The sequence below is a fragment of the Sphaerodactylus townsendi genome, linkage group LG09 (genome assembly GCF_021028975.2).
Source record: "Sphaerodactylus townsendi isolate TG3544 linkage group LG09, MPM_Stown_v2.3, whole genome shotgun sequence".
Taxonomy (NCBI): domain Eukaryota; kingdom Metazoa; phylum Chordata; class Lepidosauria; order Squamata; family Sphaerodactylidae; genus Sphaerodactylus; species Sphaerodactylus townsendi.
Genome location: NC_059433.1, coordinates 87326510 through 87349932, shown reverse-complemented (window position 1 = coordinate 87349932; position 23423 = coordinate 87326510). Strand labels below are relative to the sequence as shown.

The following is a 23423-nucleotide window of genomic DNA, read 5'->3' as shown; positions in this document are numbered from 1 at the left end:
TGCCGTAAGGTTATTTGCTGTGGTAGCAGTATTTTGTTTTTTGAAGCCTTTTTGAGGATTTATTCGTTTATATTAATATACCAGGTTTGAAGTTCTTATGTGTGTTGAGTGTGTGTTTCTTTGGGTGTTAGAAAAGTGGCCTCCGGGAGAACACAAAAAGCTGTTGTAGTTTTACACACACTTGTTGCCCACCAGCTAAGTATCCTGGCCATTTCATACTGATCCAGCCATATGTTGCAAATACCACCGTTAATGCTTCATCTGTTGTTAAACAGTTGTTGTGGAATAAAGCCTGGATTCCGGTTTATTTTTGCTCCAAACTTTATCACGGGCGGGCGCAAAGGTCGGCGAGGAGGCCCAAAGTAAACCGGCGGCGGCGGTGCTGAGGGTTGCCGCTGCCTGGCGCCCCCGTGCAGCCGGCTGTCATGCGGAGGCGGCATGGCCCCAGGCATCACCTGGCGAGCCTCCCCTCGCAGCGTCCCCCTGCCGCGCCTGCGCCGCTGGCAAAGAATGCCCAAAGTTTGCCGTGGTGGAACTCTTCGGCTCCCCCTGACCGCGCCGTTCTTATGGCAACCGAGCGCCGGCGGTAAACATTCCAGCGCGAGGCTGGGGAGGTCCAGCGGCACGCGCAGCCCATCTGGCGCTTTCCAGCTAAACGGCCGGCCAGGAGGCACCTGCGCGCATTCGCCCGGCGGGAGCCGAAGGGAAAAGTTGGCGCGCCCGCCGGAAAGGAAGGAAGGAGGCTCTCGCCCTGCGACGCCATGGGCTGCTCCAGCAGCGCTCAGACCCAAGTCAAGGACGGCAGCCGGCCGAGCCCCCTGGCCCCCGACACCAACGGGCTGCAGAAATGCGGTGAGCGCCCTCCCGGCTGGGGCTCTTCTCATTAGCAAGAGCAGAGGAGGAGGAGGAGAGCGGTGTGCGGCAGCTGTGCCATTTAATAATGCTAGGGGGGGAAGAAGAGCGCTCAAATGGTAGCTTGTTTTGTTGAATTGTTATTTTGGAATCCCGTCTTTCGGGAGTTCAGGCTGGCTTGCGTGGTCCTTCCTTCCTCCTCATAGCAACCCTGTGAAGTAAGCTAGGTTGAACTAAATTGACCCGCCAGAGTTTACCCCCAAGTTTCATGGAAGAGCGGATAGTTGAACGTGGGACTCCTGAGTCCTCTGAACCCAAGACTTAACCACATTGACTTTCCTTCCAGAGGGTGAAGGAGGGCTGGACATTCTGTACCCCATCATGAAAAAGAGAATTTCCACAGTTGCAACTTCTGTTGGGTTTGGGTGACAAGTTGCACTTATGGAAATTCCCTTTTGTAGCAGTGTTAAAGGCAATGGTGCTTTGCTGCTGGTAGTCTTGTTTATTCTTTTTTCTTGCTTTTGGCCTTGTGGTCCTTGGCTATGTTGTTTGTGGACCACAAGCTGCTGATACTTTATTCTTTTTGTCCCATCCCATTCCCCATTCTGTTCCCATTCCATGAGGAATAGAGGGAAAAGGTAAAAGCCCTGCTTACATGTGCCTGTACTTAAGGCTTGTTCCTAAAGTTCTGAATCATTCCACCTGATCCCAGCTAGTAACTCCCAACTGTACTCTCTTTAACATTGTATAGGACTGAAGACTGTTGTTATTGCGTGCAGTTTGTTTCATAATTTGGCAGTTTAACCCACAGATTTTAATGTGAAACCAGATTGCTAAAGTTTAAACTATTCAGTTCAACCACAGTCCTTTAAAAAAATGTTGAGTTGAACCAATGTCTGCTTGAAAATGTTTATACAAACACACCCTAATAAATTTAAGCACCAAAAAAATGTTTGGGGGGGGTAGGGGGGAAATTAGCTTAAGGTCAAAGCTTTGTAGTTTTGTCCGAGCTTATGTATTTAGTTTTCTCATGTTTGTGTTCCAACACTGGATAATCTTCTGGTGGGGGAAGTGTTCATTCTTATGCTCTGTGTGTGTTTATGTGTGTGTTATTAATTGGCCTTTCTGCCTAACTGCTAATTTTTTGCAACAAACATGATACAGCTGGATTGTATCTCAATCTACCCTTTTATGCATCCACTGCTTAATAACTATTGCTTCTACAATCTTAGCATTAGGAGAACAAAATTTTAAGACTTTTAAAAAATGGTTGATCTAATGTTCTTACATAGATACTTGCTTATTTTTATGAGGTCCATAAAGTTGCATGACTGAAGTATTTGTTTGGATTCTAAACTTGTGCTTCCTGAGTGAAATAACTCTTCTGAATTAATGTCACTTCAGTTTCCATGAGATTATGATTTTGCTGTTGTCCGCAAACTTTATAAAAATGATGCCACAGGATAGTGAAGACTGAAACAGTACAACTTTTACACGACAGGTCTCAAAATGGCTCCTGTTTTACATTTCAGTCTGATGGTGTTTAGAGTAGTTTCCCTCCATGTATACATTCATTGTTCCTGCTGTTATTACAGATGACTTTTGTCGGAAAATGGCCAAAGTAGCATTATCCTCCCTATTATATTTTTGTTCTGCACTTTCCAGTGGAGCTCATAGTATAAATAGTGTGTGTGCCGTCAAGTCACAACCGACCTATGGCGACTCCATAGAGTTTTCAAGACAAGAGATGTTGAGAGGTGATTTGCCATTGCTTGTCTCTGTGTGGACTGTGGACTGAGATTGTTCTGTGACTGGTCCAAGGTCACCCAGCAGGCTTTATGTGGACGAGTGGAGGACTGAACCCAGTTTTCCAGATTAGAGTCTACTATTCCACACTAGCTATACTGTAAATAGTGCCCTTCCCTTTTTCTTCACAACAAACTTGTGAGGATCCCATGATTACCCAGACATGACCTTAATCCCAGTCTCTAGCAAGTTGCAGGGGACCAGTGAAATTCTTGGTGGTCTTGCAGTTATTTGGCAGCTGCAGCAGCAATGGAAAAAACCACCATCATTGCATAAAAGTTGCCAGAGCTGCTTGTAGTGGAGCAATCGGAACACTGCAGACCAATTCTTCTTAGAAGAGGTTCCCCTTTCTTCTGAAAAATAAACTTGGAGAATACTGTTGAGGCTTTGCTTCTGGCCTGCCAGGTGATCGTGGCTAGGAGAACATCAGCTTTTGGGCTCCATTCTGGTCCTATTTTAGTTCTATGTAATTTATCATTGTTATATTGGTATAATGTATCTGTTTATTATGCTGTTAGCTGCCCTGAGCCCTTCAGGGATAGGGCGGGGTGTAAATATAAAGTGAAATGAAATGAAATGAAATCATAAGGACCTTATAAGCCCTGTCGGCTTGATTACACTAATATGTTTTCTGTCAGCCCAAAAATGTCCTCCAGTCCAGGATGTGGTTGCTCTGAGGTGTGGAGCCATAGGCTAGAACCAGTGACCATGATTCTGCAGGAATGCCTCTGTTATTTAGTTACCTTCCAAGTTCAATTTAAGGTATTGGTTTGGGGAAATGTCTTCTCAGCTATCAGGGAAATTCATGCAGGAGACTAAATGATAAGATTTTACTGGTATTACATGCCCTGCTACCAAGGGAGGCCAAGTTGCCATCTTAACGGTGGGTTTGAACCTGAAACTCCCATATTCCAATCACACACTTTAACCATTATGCCACACTGGCTACTGGAGTGAATAGAAATACAGCATGAACAACTGGTATGGTAGTCCTGCAGCCACAGCATTCACACCTGGGCACAGTGTCCCCATGCAACTTCCCAGCACCGGTGTAAGTGGCCCAGTGCCAGTGTAGATTCCACTTATGCCATATGAACTGCCATCTGTACCAGCCATGGGGTCATGCCTGTTCCACAGCCCTTTTGCCCCCCCTTTCTGGGTTGCACTCCAACAGTCGCATCCAGGGTGGGCCAGTGGATGGCAATGGCACGGCTGTGGCGCCATCCTACCCTCTCCAAAGGGCTTTTCCATAGTGCAGGAAACCCAAAGGAGTTGAAGACAAAACAAAACACCACCCCTTAATTCCCTCACAGAGGATTACAGAGATATGCCACAAAAAGTGGCGTATCTCTGTTGCCAACTTTGCTGACTCACGGGGGCTGGGTGGGCAATGGAAGGTTGGCTTCACCCCCCGGCCACTCTGGAGCAGCCTTTTGCACCCAGGTAACTCCTCACGGGCACATTTGCTCCTTGTGTCAGTGGGATGCCGGCACAAAGGTGCACTGGCTTCTGAGGGGGATTCACCTGTCTGAAGATTTTAATTTTGTGAGGAAAAAAATAATACCTTGGCATTATTACTAATACTGTTCTTAGTGCCCTTGTAATTACTATCCTTGGCAGGCTGGTTGCATGCATGTTTTCTTAGAAGGGCTTCCAGGTGTGAGGCTTCCTTTCAGGTTCCAGCACCCCCAGATTTCCCAAGACTTCATTTGCCTCTTGATGGACAGAACTTGCCAGCAGCTGCTGAGCACTGGCACCCGTCGTCTTTGTTTTAATTTACATCGCACCTTTCTTCCATTGTGGAACTCAAGGCCGCATACATTGGGCCTTTTCATCCAGGCACTGGCCAGACCTGCATCTGCTTAAGTCCAGCAGCATTGCTGGATCATGCAGCAGTGGCGTAGGAGGTTAAGAGCTCGTGTATCTAATCTGGAGGAATAGGGTTTGATTCCCAGCTCTGCCACCTGAGCTGTGGAGGCTTATCTGGGGAATTCAGATTAGCCTGTGCACTCCCACACACGCCAGCTGGGTGACCTTGGGCTAGTCACAGCTTCTTGGAGCTCTCTCAGCCCCATCTACCTCATAGGGTGTTTGTTGTGAGGGGGGAAGGGCAAGGAGATTGTAAGCCCCTTTGAGTCTCCTGCAGGAGAGAAAGGGGGGATATAAATCCAAACTCCTCCTCCTCCTCCTCCTCCTTCTTTTAACTGTAAGCTAACGTAACATAAACCAATTGCTGACTTTATCCTAGTAGAGCAACATTGTGTTTGTATGAACCTTCCCTGCATAGTTTCCAGTGACTTCACTCAGCAGAACCTGCACTGGTAAAAAAGAAAAAGAAAGTATCAGTAGTCCAAGACATACCTTTCTTCACATTCAATAAAATATAGTATAGATATGCCAAATGATGTCTTTAGAAGGTGCATTTAAAATATCTTTATTGGATTTTTCTTTTATCCATAAGGAAGAATAGCAAGTCTAAACATGCAAAGGTGTAAAATCATTAGCCCATATTTGTAAAGATTAACCAAGATAAAAGTGTGGAAATCGCAGTGTTTGCGGGTGGTATCAGCAGACTGCTCTCCTCAAACTTTTTGGACCTTCAGGGATGGGAGAGGATGGAGGGTACTGAAGCTGTAAAGCTGGATATAATTGACTCAAAAATTTATAATCATTTTACTAAAAAACAAACTTGTCAAATCCTGCAATTACAGTATTGACATTTACCCTTAAAGCTTTTTTGCTCATGACACTTCATGCACAATAAAGTACAGCTCAATTACTTGTCAGGATTAATTTGACTAGAAAGTTATACCTAATGTGGAGGCTTGTTGAGAGATTTTTCCTTCCCCACCCCTCTAGCATGTTGAAGCGTGAAAGTGATATTTGCTCTGTGTCCTTGCTTCTAAACATTGGGGCGGGAGGATTAATGATGTAGCTATAATTATTACAGGCAGGGTATGCATGGATCAAAGGCCTACATGTGCATTGTGGTTGGAATGTCCATCTGCTATTGGAGAGACCCAAGTTCAAACCAAACTCTCCCATGGTGGCTTGAGGGGTGACCTCTTGGGCCAGTCACAGAGTGGTTTTTGTGAGAATAAAATGGAAGATGGGAGAATGATGTCATAAGTCTCCTTGGGTCCCTGCTAGGGAAAAAGTCAGGGTATAAACATTTGAATAAGTACATGTTGTTTGAGGTTAGAGTCTGCATTATCCCAGGCAGAATGACAAAGTTTGAGTTCCCCATGCAATGGATGACAGTCATTCACTTACAATGGCAAAAAAGTAAAAAAGTACCTTTGGGGACACTGGGCAGGGAGGTTAAGCTTAATCCTAGTGACTTCGCTGCTGGGGCAGGCTTTGCATACATGTCCACAGCTGTCAAAATTGGAGCTTGTTTACTTTGTACCACTGGAATCAATGGAAGATCTGAGCTTTGCCTGGATTAAGTTTCTTGATCAAATTGCAGAACACAACTAGTTCCTGTATGGAAGATCTGTGATCAGGATCTCCTGTGGGTTTATTTTTTGTTTATTTTAATAGTAAATGCAGCCATGGAGGAAGTTGGTATGAACTGTACCAGAACTAGGGTGTCAGGGAAGATGGCTGTCCTGTCTGTGAAACTATTTCCCATATCTACTCCCCCATGTTGCTATTTGACTGCAGAAGAACATTCCTCTTTGAGGTAAAGACATGCAGATGGATGCCTCTCCCCTAGTGTCATGACTGTGACCCAATTTCCTTTTTCCCCCAGGGTAGGTTCCAATCACAGATCTTCTAAATCTCATTTACTTTAACCCACAAGAACTAACGTTTATTATTTCTGGAACAGAAAACAAAGCAAATCTTAATTCAAGGATACTAAGTACACTGGTTTCATTTTGTCAGACTGAGCTTGTTTATTGGTAGATTCTTGTTGAAGAAGGCTTTTGAACTGTAGTAGTCTTTAGTGGGAAATGCCAAGTCATGTTTTACATTAGTGTATGACTTAAATAACTAGCTGGATGCTTGGGTATTTCTTCTTCTGCTGTTGGTACTGTGGCATGGTCAACCTGTGTTTGATTTAGCTCTACATAGGAACTTCTATAACAGCAGTCATAGGAATATTTTCTGAGGATAGCCATGTTGGGCTACACCAGAGTAGCTAGATTGAAGTCCACTAGCACCTTAGACACCAACAAGATTTTGGGGGTATAACTCTCTCAGCCCCACCTGCTTCACAAGGTGCCTGTTTGAGGATAGGAAGAGATTGCAGTGGTAAGCCACTTTGAGACTCCTTAAGGTACATAAAAGCTGGGTAAAACCTACTCTTCTTCTTCTACTACTACAAAGCTTCCTTCATCAGGTGCTAGTGGGAATGGAGATCTCTGAATCCTTATATCTCAGTCAGAAGGTGGGAGAGGTGTTGCAACTCTGCAGATCTCATTCCTTCTTACAAACCACTCAAGTTATTAATGTGGTGTTATCAGGCCCATCATTCTTTGTAAGCTGCCAGTTTCTAAATATAATTTAAGAACAATCACACTAGAGTCCAGGGTATTATTGGGCAGATAAAGCAGCCGGGCAGAAGCTGAGAATGTCTAGGCCTGATTGATGCCTGGATGGGCACCTTCTGGCTACCTTGAGTTCCATGATGGAAGAAAAGCCGGGATATACATGTTATAAGAGAATAAATGGTATCTGTAATTTGTATGCTATTGAGGTTGCTTGTTTCAATTGGTGGTGATTGTTTTGGTGGAGCAAAAGCCATGGTAGCGTTGTCTTGAAAATCAATGATACAAGCTTGAATGAAAAACCATCTTTCATAAACATTTGCTGTGGGATGGAAGAAAAAGCCAAAAAATTCCCATCAGTGGGGTGTTTGCTTATTGGGGCCAAATGCTACTCTAAAGTTGAGAATTACGGTAACTATAACTTTCAGGCCTCTTGGTTGCTCCATGTTGCAAGTTTCTTAGCAAGAAGATGGTGACAGAGTGTAAAGGAGGAGGAACCTCAAAAGAACTGAACAAGGGGAAGTTGCGTATGATCCTCACAAATGTTTGCATTGGCACATTTCCACAACTGAGTGTGAGACTATGGAATATGCCATAACGGACATGTGGAATCTTTTATTTGAAATTTGTTTAGACCAATTGGGTTTGCAAAGCAGCTTGCTCATAATGAAGTCCAAACATGCCAAAAGAAACCAAATAAAAACAACCAGTAGCTGTTACATAAATAAGCAGACTTCTTAAACAAATTTTAAAAAGGAGACTTTCTGCCCATTTAAACTCCATGTACAAATGAAAATTAATGTATATGTACTTAAAAAAAAAACCTATCTAAAATAATGCCAGTCTTACCCATCACATAAAGGCCCAGAACAAATGAGCTAAATTTCTACCGTATGTTAACATGTGCCGCAGTAATCATAGCACTAAGAAGCAGGTGGAGAGATAGTGGTGTATCCCCTATGTAGCTATTGTAATTAATCCATTTAGATGCATGTATGGAAGAACAGTAGTCATGTCAGCAAATATGTAGAAACTGGGATGTGAAACTTAAAAATCTATCTAGCACTATCCTTTTTGCCCTTCAAGAAACCCAAGGTGATATATATCCCTTACATTTTAACAACTTTCTGAGGTAAATTGGGCTGAAAGACTGGCCCAAGATCACTTAGAAAGCTTCATGGCATTATGGGTATTTGGACCTTTATCCTTCTAGATAAATTGGCCATGCTGGTAGGGGCTGATGGGAATTGTAGTTCCTGAACATCTGGAGAGCCGCAGGTTCCCTACCCCTGTTCTAGATATTTCCCCAACACACTGTATATCACCATACCATAAATGCAAGTACTATGAATTCACTGCTGAACTTTCTGGATAATAACTTTATTATTTCTCTCTCTCTCTCCCCCGCCCCTTCTTCTTCTTTAAAATGCATCATGAATGACATAGCTACATCAGATGACAATTTACCCATCACTGATGAAAATGAAACCATACCTGACCAGACCAAACTTGGAGGAATGGATGAAATGGATCTTGCATCTGATGGAACAAAATTAAGTGAGAATCTTACTCAAGAAAAGACAGATGCTTTGCTTCCAGAAATAACAAAATGTGCTCTTTCTGCCTGTCAAAGAGTAGACCCAGAAGGTACAGAGCCTCAGCCAGTGGCATCAGAAGAGAAGTTCACCAGAAGCGAACCCTTGGCTACGGGCCTTGTAGAAGTGAGGGAGCCTCAACCTGTGGAAGTAACAGAGAATGATGAACCTCATCCTGCCACAGAATCTGCCAACCTTCAGCTTCCAGAAATCTCACAGGATGCTAAACCTGAGCTTGTCAAACCAATGGAGGAGAGAACACCTGAGCCTTTGGTGATGACAGAGGAAGCCCTTAACCTTGTAGCAGAAATGGTGAAGGAATTACTGATAGACGAAGAGGAACAGCTAACTGAGGGTAACCAGAGTTATTACAGATTTAGAAGGTCAGGTTCTGAGCTGTACACAAATTCCACTAGGCTCAGTGGAGATGGTGTACACGATCATCTGAGGGCAGAATCTTGTCCAGTGAGTTTGGATTGTGTGTAGCATTTGTAAATGATGGAGTTATGAGTATTGTATAGGGATGAATTAAATCTATGAATTCTCTTGAATGATTGAGCTCATTGCTCAGTTTCCCTACAGTCCCATTTCAGTCATTTTCTGAAGTAGAGTGTATAGTAGTTATGATTATAACTATATAGTGGGGAACTTGTAGAAGAATGAACCTTGTGACTTATTTATAGAACATTTTTACCCACTCTGACAGCAACAAAATAACCTGCTCAGTTCCAGGCCAGCTCAGTCAATATATCCTCATATTTCTTGGGTATAATAAAGTTAAACTACACTATCTTCAGGTTGGAAATGCTTGGTGTCGCTTTAATAGAACTTTGCTTATAAGAACTGTCCTGCTGCCTTAAATCAAAAGTCCTGCTTGTCCAACATCCTAAGTGAAAGGCTATGAAGATGATGACTACTCCTTGTTGTTTGACCCCAGCATTTGGGGAAAAGACATATACTGACTCCAAACATAGGTTCATTTAAACCATAGGAGTCAAACCCCCGGCCCTCCAGATGTTATGGACTACAGTTCCCATCACCCCCTGCCAGCACCATGCTGGCAGGGGATGATGGGAACTGTAGTCCATAACATCTGGAGGGCCGGGGGTTTGACACCTGTGATTTAAACTGTTTAATTTGATTGTTAGCCTTGATAACTTTCTTCCTTCAAAATATCCTCTAGTTCCGCTTGTATATGGTGTGGGTAGCAAGACCTCTGCAAAACGCATAGGGTAGGAAACACAGTTGTACTTATTTACTGAAGGCCTCAAGGTCATCCAAACTGATCAGATGCTTGGATGAAAGAGAACTCTGTTTACATCAAGGTCCCTGTCTGATTCTGTTGATTCACAGAGTCAAAGTTCAAATAATGGGTTTTAGCGGTATGAACTCTGTTAACTTGTGACATTAAGTGCTTTTCCTAAAAGCTCAAACTAAGCTGAATAAGGGAGATCGCTGTAAATTTAAGCCACAGGCAGAGACATAATTTGCTAAAGAACACAACAAATGCCTACTCAGCAACCGGCAGGGGCTGAATCTGTCCCTATAGTTTTTGCCCTTGCTGATATTACAGGACAGCACAAGTTGTGTGTAAGGTGCTGCAGCACTCAATACTTGTTCAGTGTTCCCTAACTCGATCTCTATGGTTACTGTTCCAGGTGAGATGGTAGAAAAGGTGGAAACTGAGATGCACTCTGAGATAGTAAGTGAGGGCTCTGAAACAAAAGAAGAAGAAACAGGAGAAGCTACAGCAGCAACAGAGATAGGTATGTTGACGGAGTAGTGAAAGGCTAAATATTAGGAACTCTAAAAAAAACTGTTGATATTTATAACCTTGTGTTAGCAACTCCCTAATTGCTTTATTCATTTGTGCCCTGCCTTTCTCCCAATGGAAACCTAAAGTGGCTCACATCATTCTCTTCTCCATTTATTCTTCCAACAACCTTCTGAAGTAGTTTAGGCTCTGAGTGTGTGATTAGAACAAAGTCACATGCAGTGGTGGGAATCAGCAGGTTTACACCACTTCGGCAGAACTGGTTGTTAAAATGGTGCTTGTAAATAACCAGTTGTTAAATTATTTGAATCCCACCACTGGTCACATGGCAAGCTACCGTGGCATGAGGGGTGGGATTCATACCTGGGTCTCCCAGATAGTGGTCTGGCACTTTTAACCACTAAACCACACTGGCTTGGATTCCTTTGGGTAAAAGCCAAACTAGGTATAATAGTGACAGAATGTCCCAACTGCATTCAGATTCTGGGGGTGGATTAGACCTGCACAGCAAAATATGAGTGGGGGAGCAATGCAGATACTGGCTGCACCCTTTCTCCTTGTATGGGAGCTCAGCCGGTCTGTGCTCCTCTTTTGCTGTTTAAAGTAGGACATTCTCTCTTCAACTTTCTGCATGATTGGGATGATCCAGGCTTAAACACTGATCTGCGGTGCTGCTCTTGCACCTGGTTTGGTCTTACATTTGCCATAGTAGATAAGCTTGGAGAAAATATGTTAAAGACGTAACCTTGGAAAATAAGAAGCTTAATTAAATATGTTTAATCCCATAGTTACTGTTTGCCAAACACATTTTGTTATTGCAGAGGATTTGCAATTCCCCCCCCCCCCCCCCATTCTACTTCTTGTGTTGGCATCTTGCTTTGGCAGTCAGGCCTCTGGGATGGGTAGATGTTTGAGAACTCATTTTCTTGACTGTACGGAGGACAAAACAAAGTACAGGCCGATGAAAGACAAAAAGTACAGATGAAAGGAGAGCGAAAGGGTTCATCACTCATGCAAGATCTAAAATTACAGCTAAAGCACTGTTCTTTAATTTCCATCAATCACACTTGATGGTAGATATTTTCTTTCTGTGAAACTGAAGGCACCATATTATCTTTAAGGGAAACTAGTATCTGGGATTAAACCCCAAATAGCAGGAGGATGCTTACTTTATCATACCTAAAGTATTCTTTTGGGAATCCTCTATTTTAACTATTAGGACTGTGGGTGGGTGTTCTTTTTGAATGCTTATACAGAATGCAAGAGAAAAGTTTCCTTTTTATATTGCAAAGCAAAACTTTCACAACACTTGATCCTGTTCAGAAACTAGTTCGTATCTGTGTATTTTTTTTATTTAATAAGTACTTCAGAAGTGCCTTCTCTGTTATTATATTAGAAATCACTGTCAATGTTTAATGTTTTTGAAATACACTTAAGTGTCTGATTAAGAAAGATTTTTACTTTCTGATTGTGATCTTGTTCCTCCAATGAATAGGTTTGTTTGGGTAAGCTTTTTGTGTCAGTAGTGCTGCAGAATAATGCAAAAATATTGAAACGGAACAATTTCTTGGAATTCATCTTCATTTCAAAGATCTGTTCCTAAAATATGTTCTATAAAAATCCTTATAGAATTTTTTTAATGTTACAGAAGCTACTAATAACGAAGAGTGAATCATGGTTTCTGCATGGACTTCATCTTTGTCTAGGTACTCCAATAACTATTAATCCAATTTGAGAAAATATGGATTTTTGAAAAGCTGTTATGGACTTACCATGACAACTCAAGCAATAGGGAGAAAGGATTTTATTTTGGGAAGTCAAGTTGCCAAGACACCATTGAGGAATTGCAATGTTAAACCTTCACAGGTCTGCTGCATAGTGCCTTCTGTAAACTTCATTTGAGTAGAATTGTATGTTGCAATGCAATAGCTTAACTAAAATAGTTACAGAAGTTACAGAAGAGGGTGCATGAATTTTGAAATCATATGAATGTCCCCAGCCCCAGTGTTCTAAACTGGGATAAAATTACTTAGATTCTGATATGATCTTACAGTCACAAATTATTTAATGTAGTAGAACAATTCCTGTGTGAAGCTTCACTTATTCATACATGTTTACCATAGCTAAGCTTAATATTGTTCTCTAATTTGTGTAGATACACAAATTTTGAACCTAGGAAATAGCCACCTTCAACAGTTATGATCAGCAACATTTCTGTACTTTAAAAAAACACATTGATTTATCTACCACTGCAATTAAGCATGCTTGGTCACTATTATAGTACGGTGATAACACTTTTAAAAAAGTAATATATTTTGAAAAAATAATAGCACCTATAATTTAAGATTCTAATTGAATTAAGGCTGAATATTGCACTTTACAGCATATAGTATTTAGTTTTTACAGAAGTAAAAGTTGCAGCCAAATAAAGTTCAGCTGCTCTTTGTGTGCAATAAGTACCGGTATGCCTTCCAGGAACACTTTCTAGCCTCTACACATATTTGTGGATTCTATTTGCTCAACTATTAGAAAACTATGGTACAGTACAAAAAGCAGATAATTCAGTCAGGTTCCTTATGTTTAAGTCCTGAAGTACATACTGTATATGACAGTCAGTTTTACATTTTTTTTGTAAAAAAAAGAGGACTGTTGACCATGAGACTTTGTTGGTTGTTGGCTTGAAGAGAGCAGCCTGAGCAAAGGTGGGTTTTGGGTCTGGCACAGGTACCCTTTAATTCTTTTATGCCAGGGCAGTGATGTATTATATAGGACATCTGTTGGACATGCATTGATCAACAATCATATGTTAATATGGCTTGGGTTTGTGCCTTTTGAAGTAGTGTACTGCAAACAGTATTCATTTTGCAAGCTGACACCCTGATCTTAAACACTGAAATAAAATGCTGCGATTAATGAAACTGTCGTGATTGTATTGTCACTGTAGCTATCTAAGCACCCTATGATGGGTTATTGCTTTTGGGGTCTTTTATGATAATTTGAGAACCAGCCAGTTGGAAAGATCTGTAGTTTTCACATGAAAGTGCATGCTATTTGTCAGATTGCAAGTTTCCTTCATACCAAAAATATTACTTTGTTTTAAATATCCAGAAGTCTAAAACAAACAGTGTAATCCTATGAAAAGTCACTCTAGTTTAGTCTAAGACCATTTATTTCAGTGGGCTTAAAATAGAGTAACTTTGCTTAGAATTGGATTGAAAGTTATCATGGAAGTAACTTTTATTCATTATAGAAAGTAACATACTAATGTACCCGTTTCCCTGAAAATAAAAAGTATCCCGAAAATAAGCCCTCGCATGATTTTTTGGGATTTTTGGAGTATGCTTGAAAACCTTACTCCAAAAATAAGCCCTCATTACAGATTCCCGGGCAAAGCTGATCTGATCACATGGGGGGGGGGCAAAATCATGGGGGGAAAATATATCCCCTGAAAATAAGCCCTAACACATCTTTTGGAGAAAAAATTAATATACCGTAAGACCCTGTCTTATTTTTGGGGAAACACAGTATTACAATACAGAATTGGAAATGAGCATAATTTTTGTACAGATGAGTTGGAGTACTGGTGAATCTCTTGAAGAAAATATCCATGCCTTCAAGCTGCATGCATAAGACTAATGTTGTCCATTAAGTTCTAGTGAATGGGCAGACAGTTATGTAGTTTAGTGTATCAGTCAAAACAAGATTTTTTTAGCCTCTTAGAAAAATCTTGGCTCTAATCTTATAAATTTCCAGGTGGACTGAATCAATCAAGGAAGTCATACCCTCAGTTTAGAAGACAAAAGCCAGGCTGCTAACAACAGGATTTTTGGGAGGTTGTTAATTCATAGGATTGTCTAAATTACTTGATGGCACTTAACACAGACAAATTTCTACATAACGATTGCATTATAGTGTGATTCCACCACATCGCAAAGGAACAAAACAGTAACATGACAATGTATGTTGCTACACTTTTCCTCTGGCACAAGAGCTTCTTGAATTTAAGGGAAAGCTCCTTATACTGGAGGACAGTTTTCACTGCTGTTTATGGATCGGACTCCAAATTGGCTGGCTTAAAAGAATTATTTACAACGCATCAAATACGTTGCTTAAACAGTCTTCTTCCAAATGACAAGTTTACAAGTAACCTAAAATTACTTTATAATCTTAGCGGAAGTGTGGCGACAGGTGACAAAAAAACCCCCACTCTAGTACAACTTGAAATCCACCAGTGTGGATTTTTATATTTTTGATAGGCTACCGGTAGTATTTGAAAGCAGATATAGCTTCCTTTAAAAAATTAGACTCAAGTGACATGTTATATAACCATGGTTTATTAAAATTTCATCAAAAACACGTAAATCAGGATGAATTGCAGCTGGTTAATGATCTGCAAACATGAATTTAAAAGATGTTTTCATGTTAGAACACAACTTTCGTCCAGTAGATAGTAATAAGCTTAGAGGTAAATTGGTAACATTAACAGCCCCATCCAAAGGAGGGGCCCCCAAATCCGCCCATGGGGCCGCATCAGCAGATCTTCCCTCCCCAGGGCACTTATCTTGGCGGAGAGGCAAATTTGTCAGTGGGTGGCCACCGTGGCTCTGCATTGTGGCCAGTGTTTCTGAACCTCTGCCAGGGTAGCAGGGGAATGCCCAGGGAGTGGAGCTAAGATCAGTTGGCTTCCATCTGGCTTTGCCTTGGACTTATGGGACTTGGACTTATGCCATTTTTTTGCCTCCCCATTGCTGCCGAGAAGCCCTCTTGAAGGCAGCGTGGCAGGAGTGCTGCATCCCATGGCCCAGGGCTCTCGACTGGGCTGCCCATTGACCAACCTTCAGCTCCCTGCTATTGTATTTCCAGTGTAACCTTCATTATTTTTTCCTTCTAAAGGTTTGATTCAATAGAATAATTTGTAAAGCTAGCTTGCCTTTTACAGGCCACAGCTCATGTTATATCAGCATCCTATTCACAGTTTCTGGATAAACCACTAACCGCTCTCCGTCAAAACACTACTTGAAACAATACAATGTTACCCAACAGCTTATGACATTAAGCTGTACAATAAGTGTTATTCCTATCAAATTGTGCATCAGCCTAGAGCCTTAATAGGATAGAATGGCCGAGGTGGGGCGGGGGATAACTACTTGTGTAGGAGTTGTATCTGAAAGAGATCACCAGTTCCATGACCAACCAAGCTCAACTGAACCCAAACCCTGGTTAAAGATTGCCTTTAGTGTCATGCTTGGCATCGCGGAGCGGTCCACTGATGGCAACAGCTTCAATCTCAACACGTGCACCCTGAAAGGAAGATGTCTGATAAGTACATTAGAAAAGGAACCGTGACCCTTTCTCCTTAGGAGCTCTGTGCGTTCACAAGATATTCTTTGGCACAATAAAAAGGTGGGATTTAACATTTCTGTAGACTTTCAATGTAGAAAGTGCTTTTCACGTTTTATTTTGCTTTCACAACAGTACTCCATGTCTTCCCCAATGAAACTGAACCTATTCTTCTTCTGGTCAAGGTTGAATTCTTCAACCATTGTACCACACTATCTCTGAAGGTCAAGGAATGCAGTGAGCAGACTCAAATGGGAAGCCCTAACTAAACTGTGAAGGTGGGAGGAGGGAAGAGTTGCATTTGGGGTATATCTATAAAATACTCCCGGTATATAAAAGGACAGCAGAACAAGAAAGGAGTATTGTGCACTTTGAAAAACATGGGAATTCCCATTCTTTGAGTATGCCCCATGCCTATTTAACGGCAATGGAAGATGGAATATCTCCGTTTAAAAATGAAAATATAAAAATATGTATAACTTCAACAAGTCACTGAATTAGGCTTTAGAGCGTTCACAGCATAATGTTATCTATGGATATTTTCTGGGCTCTAATTTCATCATAGCAACACAACACTTCAGTGGGACTTCTGATCCTATCAGTCCATTTCACTGGAATTGTACTAGAGTAATTCTCTTTAGGATTGCACCACAAATCTAGCACCTATCTAATCGAATCTAGTTGAGTTCTGTAGAGGAGACTTGCTTCTGTTTTGCCACTCATCACAAACCCAATGGAGTTACTAGAAGTTTGTATTTTCACATAATTGGATATTCCATAGAAGACAATAGCCTCAGCCAATGTTACAAGGTATTTTAAAGTGAAACCAAACACAGAGCTAGTCCTACATAAACTCACTGAAATTAGCGGTTTAAGATTAGTGTAGATCTGCACAGGATTTTAGTGTGAATGGCCCATGTCTACGTAGGAAAACTTTTCCATCAGAGAAATGTCAGTCCAGTCTTACTGAAATACCACACTTACTTTTGGTAGAGCTGCAACTTGGTATGCTGCTCTGGCTGGAAAGTCACCCTGGAAAACTATATGTAGAAAGCAAAACTGAATGAATATTTGGACTATATTAAGTCAATATATACACACAAAGCCCGCAATTTAAAGCTGGACATGGTCAGGCAGAGGCCCACCTTGAACTGTGGACTCTGCCCTGGCCATGTTCTGCTTTGTACTGCTAGTTCCATCTTCAAAGCCCATGTGATTTTGGAGGCAGAACTTCAGAGGTGGAGCCAGCGTATAAAGCTGGACTTGGCCAGGGCAGAGTCCACAGTTCAAGGCTGGGCTCAGCCTAGTTGTGTCCAGCTTTAAACTGCAGGCTTTGGAGGTGGAGCTGGCCATGCCCACTCTTGAACTGTGCCCCCCCCCCAAAAACTCTGTATTGAGTGCGGGGCGGGCAGCACGTTCAACAACACTGGGCAGTGTTTGTCCTAGGCACCATCTGTAGTAGATACGCCCCTAAAGGGAGCAATCACAATCAAGTCTTCTTGGAATTAAGTTCCATTTTATTCAACAGAGATTGCTCCCAGAAAAGTGCAGCTAAAATGTGTAATTTGCAAATTTTGTTTAAAACGAATCTATAGCACTAAATAATTTCTCTGCATACTGCAGATATATGCACATATTTTTAAAAATCATTTATGTAAATGAGAATAATTCTGGCACCAATATGCTATAACCTGTTGAATTATACATTATTAAAATTGTTCATTGTTTTCAACTTGAAATTTATCCAGATATCTAAATATTCAGGTAATTCTACAAAGTACAAGTGAGAATTTGTCCAAATCATATACTTTTGTGTATGTGTGTGTGACGGAACTGCATGGATAAACAAGGTTTGAAAATGCAGCCAAAAATAGAGGGCAGTCACAGAGTGTAAGGGGAAAAAACCTCCTAGAAACTGGACAGCACTCTGATTGGTGAAGCATCAAGCTGTCTAATAGAGGGAGGAGATATCTCTCTGAGGAGGAAAAGACTGAACACTTTTGGATTTGGATTTCTGCATGTTAACATCAAGTCCCTGAGTTGTGTGTGAAAATCTGTGTGTGTCATTGTATATATTCAATCAAACATCATTAACAACCACCTGTGTTTCTTCCCAGTATATTTTATACAGGACTTCACTCCAAGCTAACAGTTGGTAGGCACTTGACAGTACAAGTGATACTTACACTGCTTGTATACTTCATTGACATCATCAAAGTCCTTCATGTCAGCCATCAGAACAGTTGTCTTTACCACTACAAGTCAGAAAACACTGTTAGAAAGGGCATTCCAAGTGATGAGCACCATGACAATCTTTCAGCAGTGTCAGACACACCAAGATGCACAATGATTTAAGACGTTTTTCTTCGTGTAAAAGGCTGCAAGTTTTGAAGCAATGTGGTAAGCTGACTAGCTATGTCTGCCTGTTTCATACACACACACACACACACCCCGCCAACTGCCTGATAGTTCTGTGTACGTAGGGCACTTTGTTTGCCTGAACGGCACACAAAACTTTAATTAATAGCTAATCTCAATGCCAGAATGTATACATTCACACGGTCATCCTAAACTGAGTCACATTCTTCAAAACCCACTGATACCAGTCTTTTTAGAATGGGTAATTCTGCTTAGGGTTACACCTGAATCTGCATGAAGGTATCTATCCAAAAAGAAGATGAGAAAGTACTGCAGATCTTCAAAAATCTAACACCCACAGAACAGGGAAGATGGTTTAGTCAAACAGAAGAATTGCATGTTAAGGATGCCCACTTGTGTGCACATGCAAAAAAGGAATATTGGCCCTGGAAGACTTGGAATCATATACAGACGACAGGCAGCCAAGACAGAAACTTCCTGTCCAAATATGAAAAATTAGATTGCCTCAAAGTGACTCACTTTGATATAAGTTAACTCACCATTGCCAAAGTCACAATCAGCCGCTTTCAGAATTTCCCCCATATTCTTAAGTGCCTAATGGGGAGAAACAAGTTATTTGTATTTCTCCCTACTGGCAAATGGTAGCTTGCTGACAAAACACACATATAAAGATGAATTGAATAATATAGCAAATAAAAGTTATCCTGAAGATTCATTAAAGTCTATTGGGCACGCTAGACACGAACAACTCAATTGCTCTTTAATTTCAAATCCCCTTCCTGTGGGAACAAAATGTGCGAATGACAACGGAGGGAAATTGTTCAGCAGCTCTTCTGACTCCTTCGGCTTTTAAGGCAGGGAAAGATAATAATGTGGCAAACTTGCTGTGCTCTTGCTCAGTTCTGTAGCACACAATCGAGGAGGCAGAACTTGTCCCAAAAGAGGCCACGTAGAATAGCTCTGGAGTATGCACTCATGTCCACAGTATTCCCCTGGCAACTATGCGGCTGACATTTTTTATGGTTTGATTTCATTAAAAAAATGGCAACCCCACCCCACCCCCCGGGAAACAAGTTGTTGCATCTACCTGTGTTCCAGCAGGAACTCAATGTGATCCACTAGAACAGAGCCTTGTGAATATGTTACCAGGCAGACCTGTGCTGGGACAGGGGCGCCTGTTTTTAGGAAGCAGAGCTCTGCCAGTCTCCCATGCCCTGGCAATACAGACTAAAATGGATGCCATCTCCAACCTTGCACTGTGTTGCCTACAGGAGAAGGATCTGTCTGGACAGGTCACTCAGCCCCCCACTGGAATGCACATCAACCAGCTACACCTTTCTTAATGCTCACTGGAGAACAATGGCCAAGCCTTTAGAAACGGCCACTGTCCTTGGACTCAGCAACACCTGCCTTCCTTTTCACAAAAGATCTGTTACATGCCAACTAGACTGGTACAATCAAAGTTTCTTGCCTTTCTAATCCTACCAGTCCTTTTTCTTGCCTTATTCTTGGGAGCCACTGCATCACTTGGAACTGGAATAACCCTGGAATTGTGATTTCAGCAGTTTCACCCTAAATCTAATCATCCGTTGGACACTCCCTGGTTTTGAGACATTAAGCCAATATCCACCTCATTGTCCTTTCCCGGAGAACAAAATTATTTGTTTAGGAAGATTAAGCTCTTAACATCACTAGAGGGCTAAATTTTCCTATAACTAGGCTGATCACCCTGCAGTCTTGCTCAGTGTTTCTGGACTAAACTCTAGTCTAGTTACATTATGTGTAATGTGTCCAGTCCGCCTTTTGATTCAGTTCCACTGTGAGCCAGCTGCTTTTCACCCTGTCTCTTTGGAATCCGATGCAGGTGTTGGACTCTACTTCTGGGCCTACTCCTCTACAAGAAAGGTAGCTATCATCCTTCAGGCAACAACTTGCTCTATTTTAGACCTATCCCCTCCTCTCTTGCTAAATCCTAGGCCTCTGTGTGCTTGTGTTTTACCAACTGAGAGTGTATACGCTCATTATTTTATTTTCCAATAAAAAACTTAAACTTTATTTTTGGACCCCTGCAGATTTCTTGGTTACCCCCTCTCACAAACCAAAGTCTGCCCTGCTAATTCCACATCCTAAAAGGTCACAAATTTTGGGTCACAAATATGGCTTTTGAGTGTGCAGCATGGATTATGGCCCCAGACTGATCACTGGAATCACTGAAATAATGTTTTACCTGTTTAGCTTGTTCCTTTACTCCTCCAGGTACAAGTTGCCCATTTGAAGGATCCATGCCAATCTGTCCCGCAATATACACGGTCCGGTCTACCAGCACTGCTTGACTAATGTGCAATAGTAAAGTATCAAAAGAGAGAGGCAGAGATTCACGGTTGGGCAGTGCTTATCTCACTTCTAGCACTTTCCTTTTGAAATGGTTGGATTTCATAAAAAATGTCAACCCCCAATCCATGAGTATGCAACATTTCTAGCCTTTGAGAAATACAGTGATTTACTAATACTAATAAAGGGAAAATGTAGGGGAGGGGTTAAGCAGCCCCTCCCCATTAGCACTCTATTAAAGGCAGTGATCTTTTTTAAGGCAGGGAAAGATAATAATATGTAATGTGTAATTTGTCCCTAACCAAAAGGCTTCAAACTTGCAGTGTCAAGACAGATTACAAGATACAGTTAATCAGGTTAAGATTACCAATTTCAGCACTTTCTCCAAACCACTTAAGAAACATACTGTAATATATTTAATTGCTAATTTTAAAAACAGCAGGCTGTAGTAATCATTAGGGTTAGGGGTTTCCTGGTTGTTTGACTGTGTTCCAGCAGCATTCTCTACTGATGTTTCGCCTGCATCTGTGACTGGCATCTTCAGAGGATCTGATGGTAGTAAAGCAAGTGGAGTATATATACCTGTGGAATGTTCAGGGTGGTAGAAAGAACCATTTGCATTGGTTAAAAGTGTTAAGGGTGCAATTTTGCAAGTGTAATTTGCATGTGTTAACTGGAATCCACCCATTTTAGCATATGTATATAACACTAAAGTTGCAACATCAATTAGTTGCATAGCAGTTGCCTGGCATTTAAGTTGCCTGGCATGTAGTAATCATTAATAGGACTAAGCTAAACTTCCTCATCTTTTAATATCCAATAATGATAGGTCAAAGAATTCTATGCAACCTTTGCAATATTTGCCTTCCCTTGGTACAAACCAACACTACCTCTAGACAGGTGCCTGCATGGGTCTTCCAAGGTCAAAACTACACCCTTCTAATTCTGTTGAAGTCAGTGGACTTAGAGGCAACTCTGCTTGGGAGTACACCGCAAACATTTTATTTAGTACACTGCTGATCTACTTACTGCCCTTCTAGCAATACCGACAGTATCAACATTCCTACAACCACATTATCACCAAGACTGATAGCTTTGGCAGCCAGAGCAGTGGAAATTCTGAAACTGAGGACATCTGGGGATCCAATACAACATGGATTTTATGTGATAAAATGTGATGGTTATGGAATTAAAGGCTATAGGTGTCAGAGTGCTAGGTAGACCTTTGATCTATCATGGCAATTCTTATGTTGTGTCAATCTCATAAAAAACAAACAAGTTCAAGCTAGACAATCCAGCAGTCTAATTGAAATGGTTACTCTGGAAAATTAAGTTACACATTTTCTTGTGGTATTTCTGTAGAGTCTCCTGTATTCCAGCATAAGCCAGCTTGACAGATTTTTGTGCTACCAATTAATTCTGAGCATCAGACGACAATTCATTTAGTTAAAATTGTGTAGACTTTCAAGCAAACCTCAGTGACATAAGGCCTGCCTAGGGCAACCATGCTGCTCTCTACAGCACAATATTGAAAATTAGAGCAATTAAAACAAATTGCCATCCAATAATTATCTCTTCAGCTGATGATCATGTAGGATTGAATTCACTTTTCAGGAGCACAAGGAATAGTCATTTTAAACTGAGATATTGTGCTCTCTCTGTGCAGTCCTTGAACACTCTTCACAATTAGCCCCAAGTAGAGTGTGTTGCAGTAGTCCAGTCTAGATGCAACTAGGGCAGTGGTGGCGAACCTATGGCACGGGTGCCAGAGGTGGCACTCGGAGCCCTCTTTGTGGCATGCAAGCTGTCGCCCCAGTTTGGGCACTCGGCAGTGGCATAGCACCAAGGGGATGAGGGGTGCGTGATGTACTGGGCGTGCGCCCCTGCGGGGGTGTGGCGAGGGTGTTCCGGGAGCGGGGCAGGGGTGTTTCTGGACATTCCAAGGGCATTCCAAGGCAGGGTGGGGGCATGGCAGGGGCCCCAGGTGCAGTTTCCCCTTGCTCCACCCCTGGCACTCAGTCTCAAAAAGGTTCACCATCACTTAACTAGGGCATGGGTCACTGTGGCTAGATCTCTGGCCCATGAATGGATGTTGTTGGACTAGCCTAACCCTAGGCAAAACCACACTGCATCACCTCAGCCACCTGTTTTTTCTAAGGTGCCTGCTGTGTTGGGGATCTTCCCCTCTGTCTTAAGCTCCCCCCTCCAGAAAAATTGTGGCCCAGCTGTGTGGTGCTGGCCACTGGGCCAAGCCCACTTGCGTCGTAGGGTACCCCGATGGACTTGTCGAGGTGGGGAAGTCACTTGGTCCTGTATCCTCTCTCCACACTCTTTCCTCCTTCCCTCAGTCTGGCAACCCTGATAAGGCGTAGTGGTCAAAGTGACTAGGTTCCTTAAGGGCTCGATTCGAATCCTCTCTCTGCCATGAAAGTCTGCTGGACGACCTTGCGACAGTCACACCAACCTACCCTACAGGGTTGTTGTGAGGATAGAACATATGGGTTTATAAGCCCTTGGAGCCCTCATAAGCGAAAAAAGTGAGCTCCAACTGAAGTAAGTAACAATACCTATAGGGGCCCAAAGCCGCCGGAGCTTTGGAGGTATGGATGATCTTCTTGACTAGCGTGGCCATGCCAGCTGCAGCAGCTTTTCTTCGGGGGTCCAACGAAGCCTGAGCCGCTTTTGTGTTTTTCTGAACTTTGCACCCCGTGCGCAGAAAGACTCGCAGCAGCAACCCCGGCATAACTCCGGCCCCGCCCCTCCTGATCACGCCCCGGTCCGTCCCAGAGCCATTCAAACAAAAAATCCGCCTCCACTTTTTGCTCCTCCTCGTAACCGCCCCTTCTCGCGGAG

At 42.2% G+C, this 23423-nt stretch overlaps 2 protein-coding genes across 2 annotated transcripts; one reads left to right on the top strand and one right to left on the bottom strand.

Moving 5' to 3' along the window:
* Positions 1 to 386: 386 nt before the first annotated feature.
* ERICH5 (glutamate rich 5) lies at positions 387 to 13438 on the top strand. The gene is made up of 4 exons (XM_048507440.1): positions 387 to 852; positions 8598 to 9101; positions 10405 to 10512; positions 12169 to 13438. The coding sequence occupies exons 1-4, from the start codon at positions 762 to 764 to the stop codon at positions 12189 to 12191; spliced, it is 726 nt and encodes a 241-aa protein (XP_048363397.1). The 5' UTR covers positions 387 to 761; the 3' UTR covers positions 12192 to 13438.
* Positions 13439 to 14838: 1400 nt separating this feature from the next.
* Positions 14839 to 23343, bottom strand: RIDA (reactive intermediate imine deaminase A homolog). Its single transcript, XM_048507441.1, has 6 exons — positions 23138 to 23343; positions 20467 to 20572; positions 18779 to 18833; positions 18047 to 18115; positions 16845 to 16900; positions 14839 to 15821 (listed from the first exon to the last, which is right to left on the bottom strand). The coding sequence occupies exons 1-6, from the start codon at positions 23311 to 23313 to the stop codon at positions 15741 to 15743; spliced, it is 543 nt and encodes a 180-aa protein (XP_048363398.1). The 5' UTR covers positions 23314 to 23343; the 3' UTR covers positions 14839 to 15740.
* Positions 23344 to 23423: the final 80 nt, after the last annotated feature.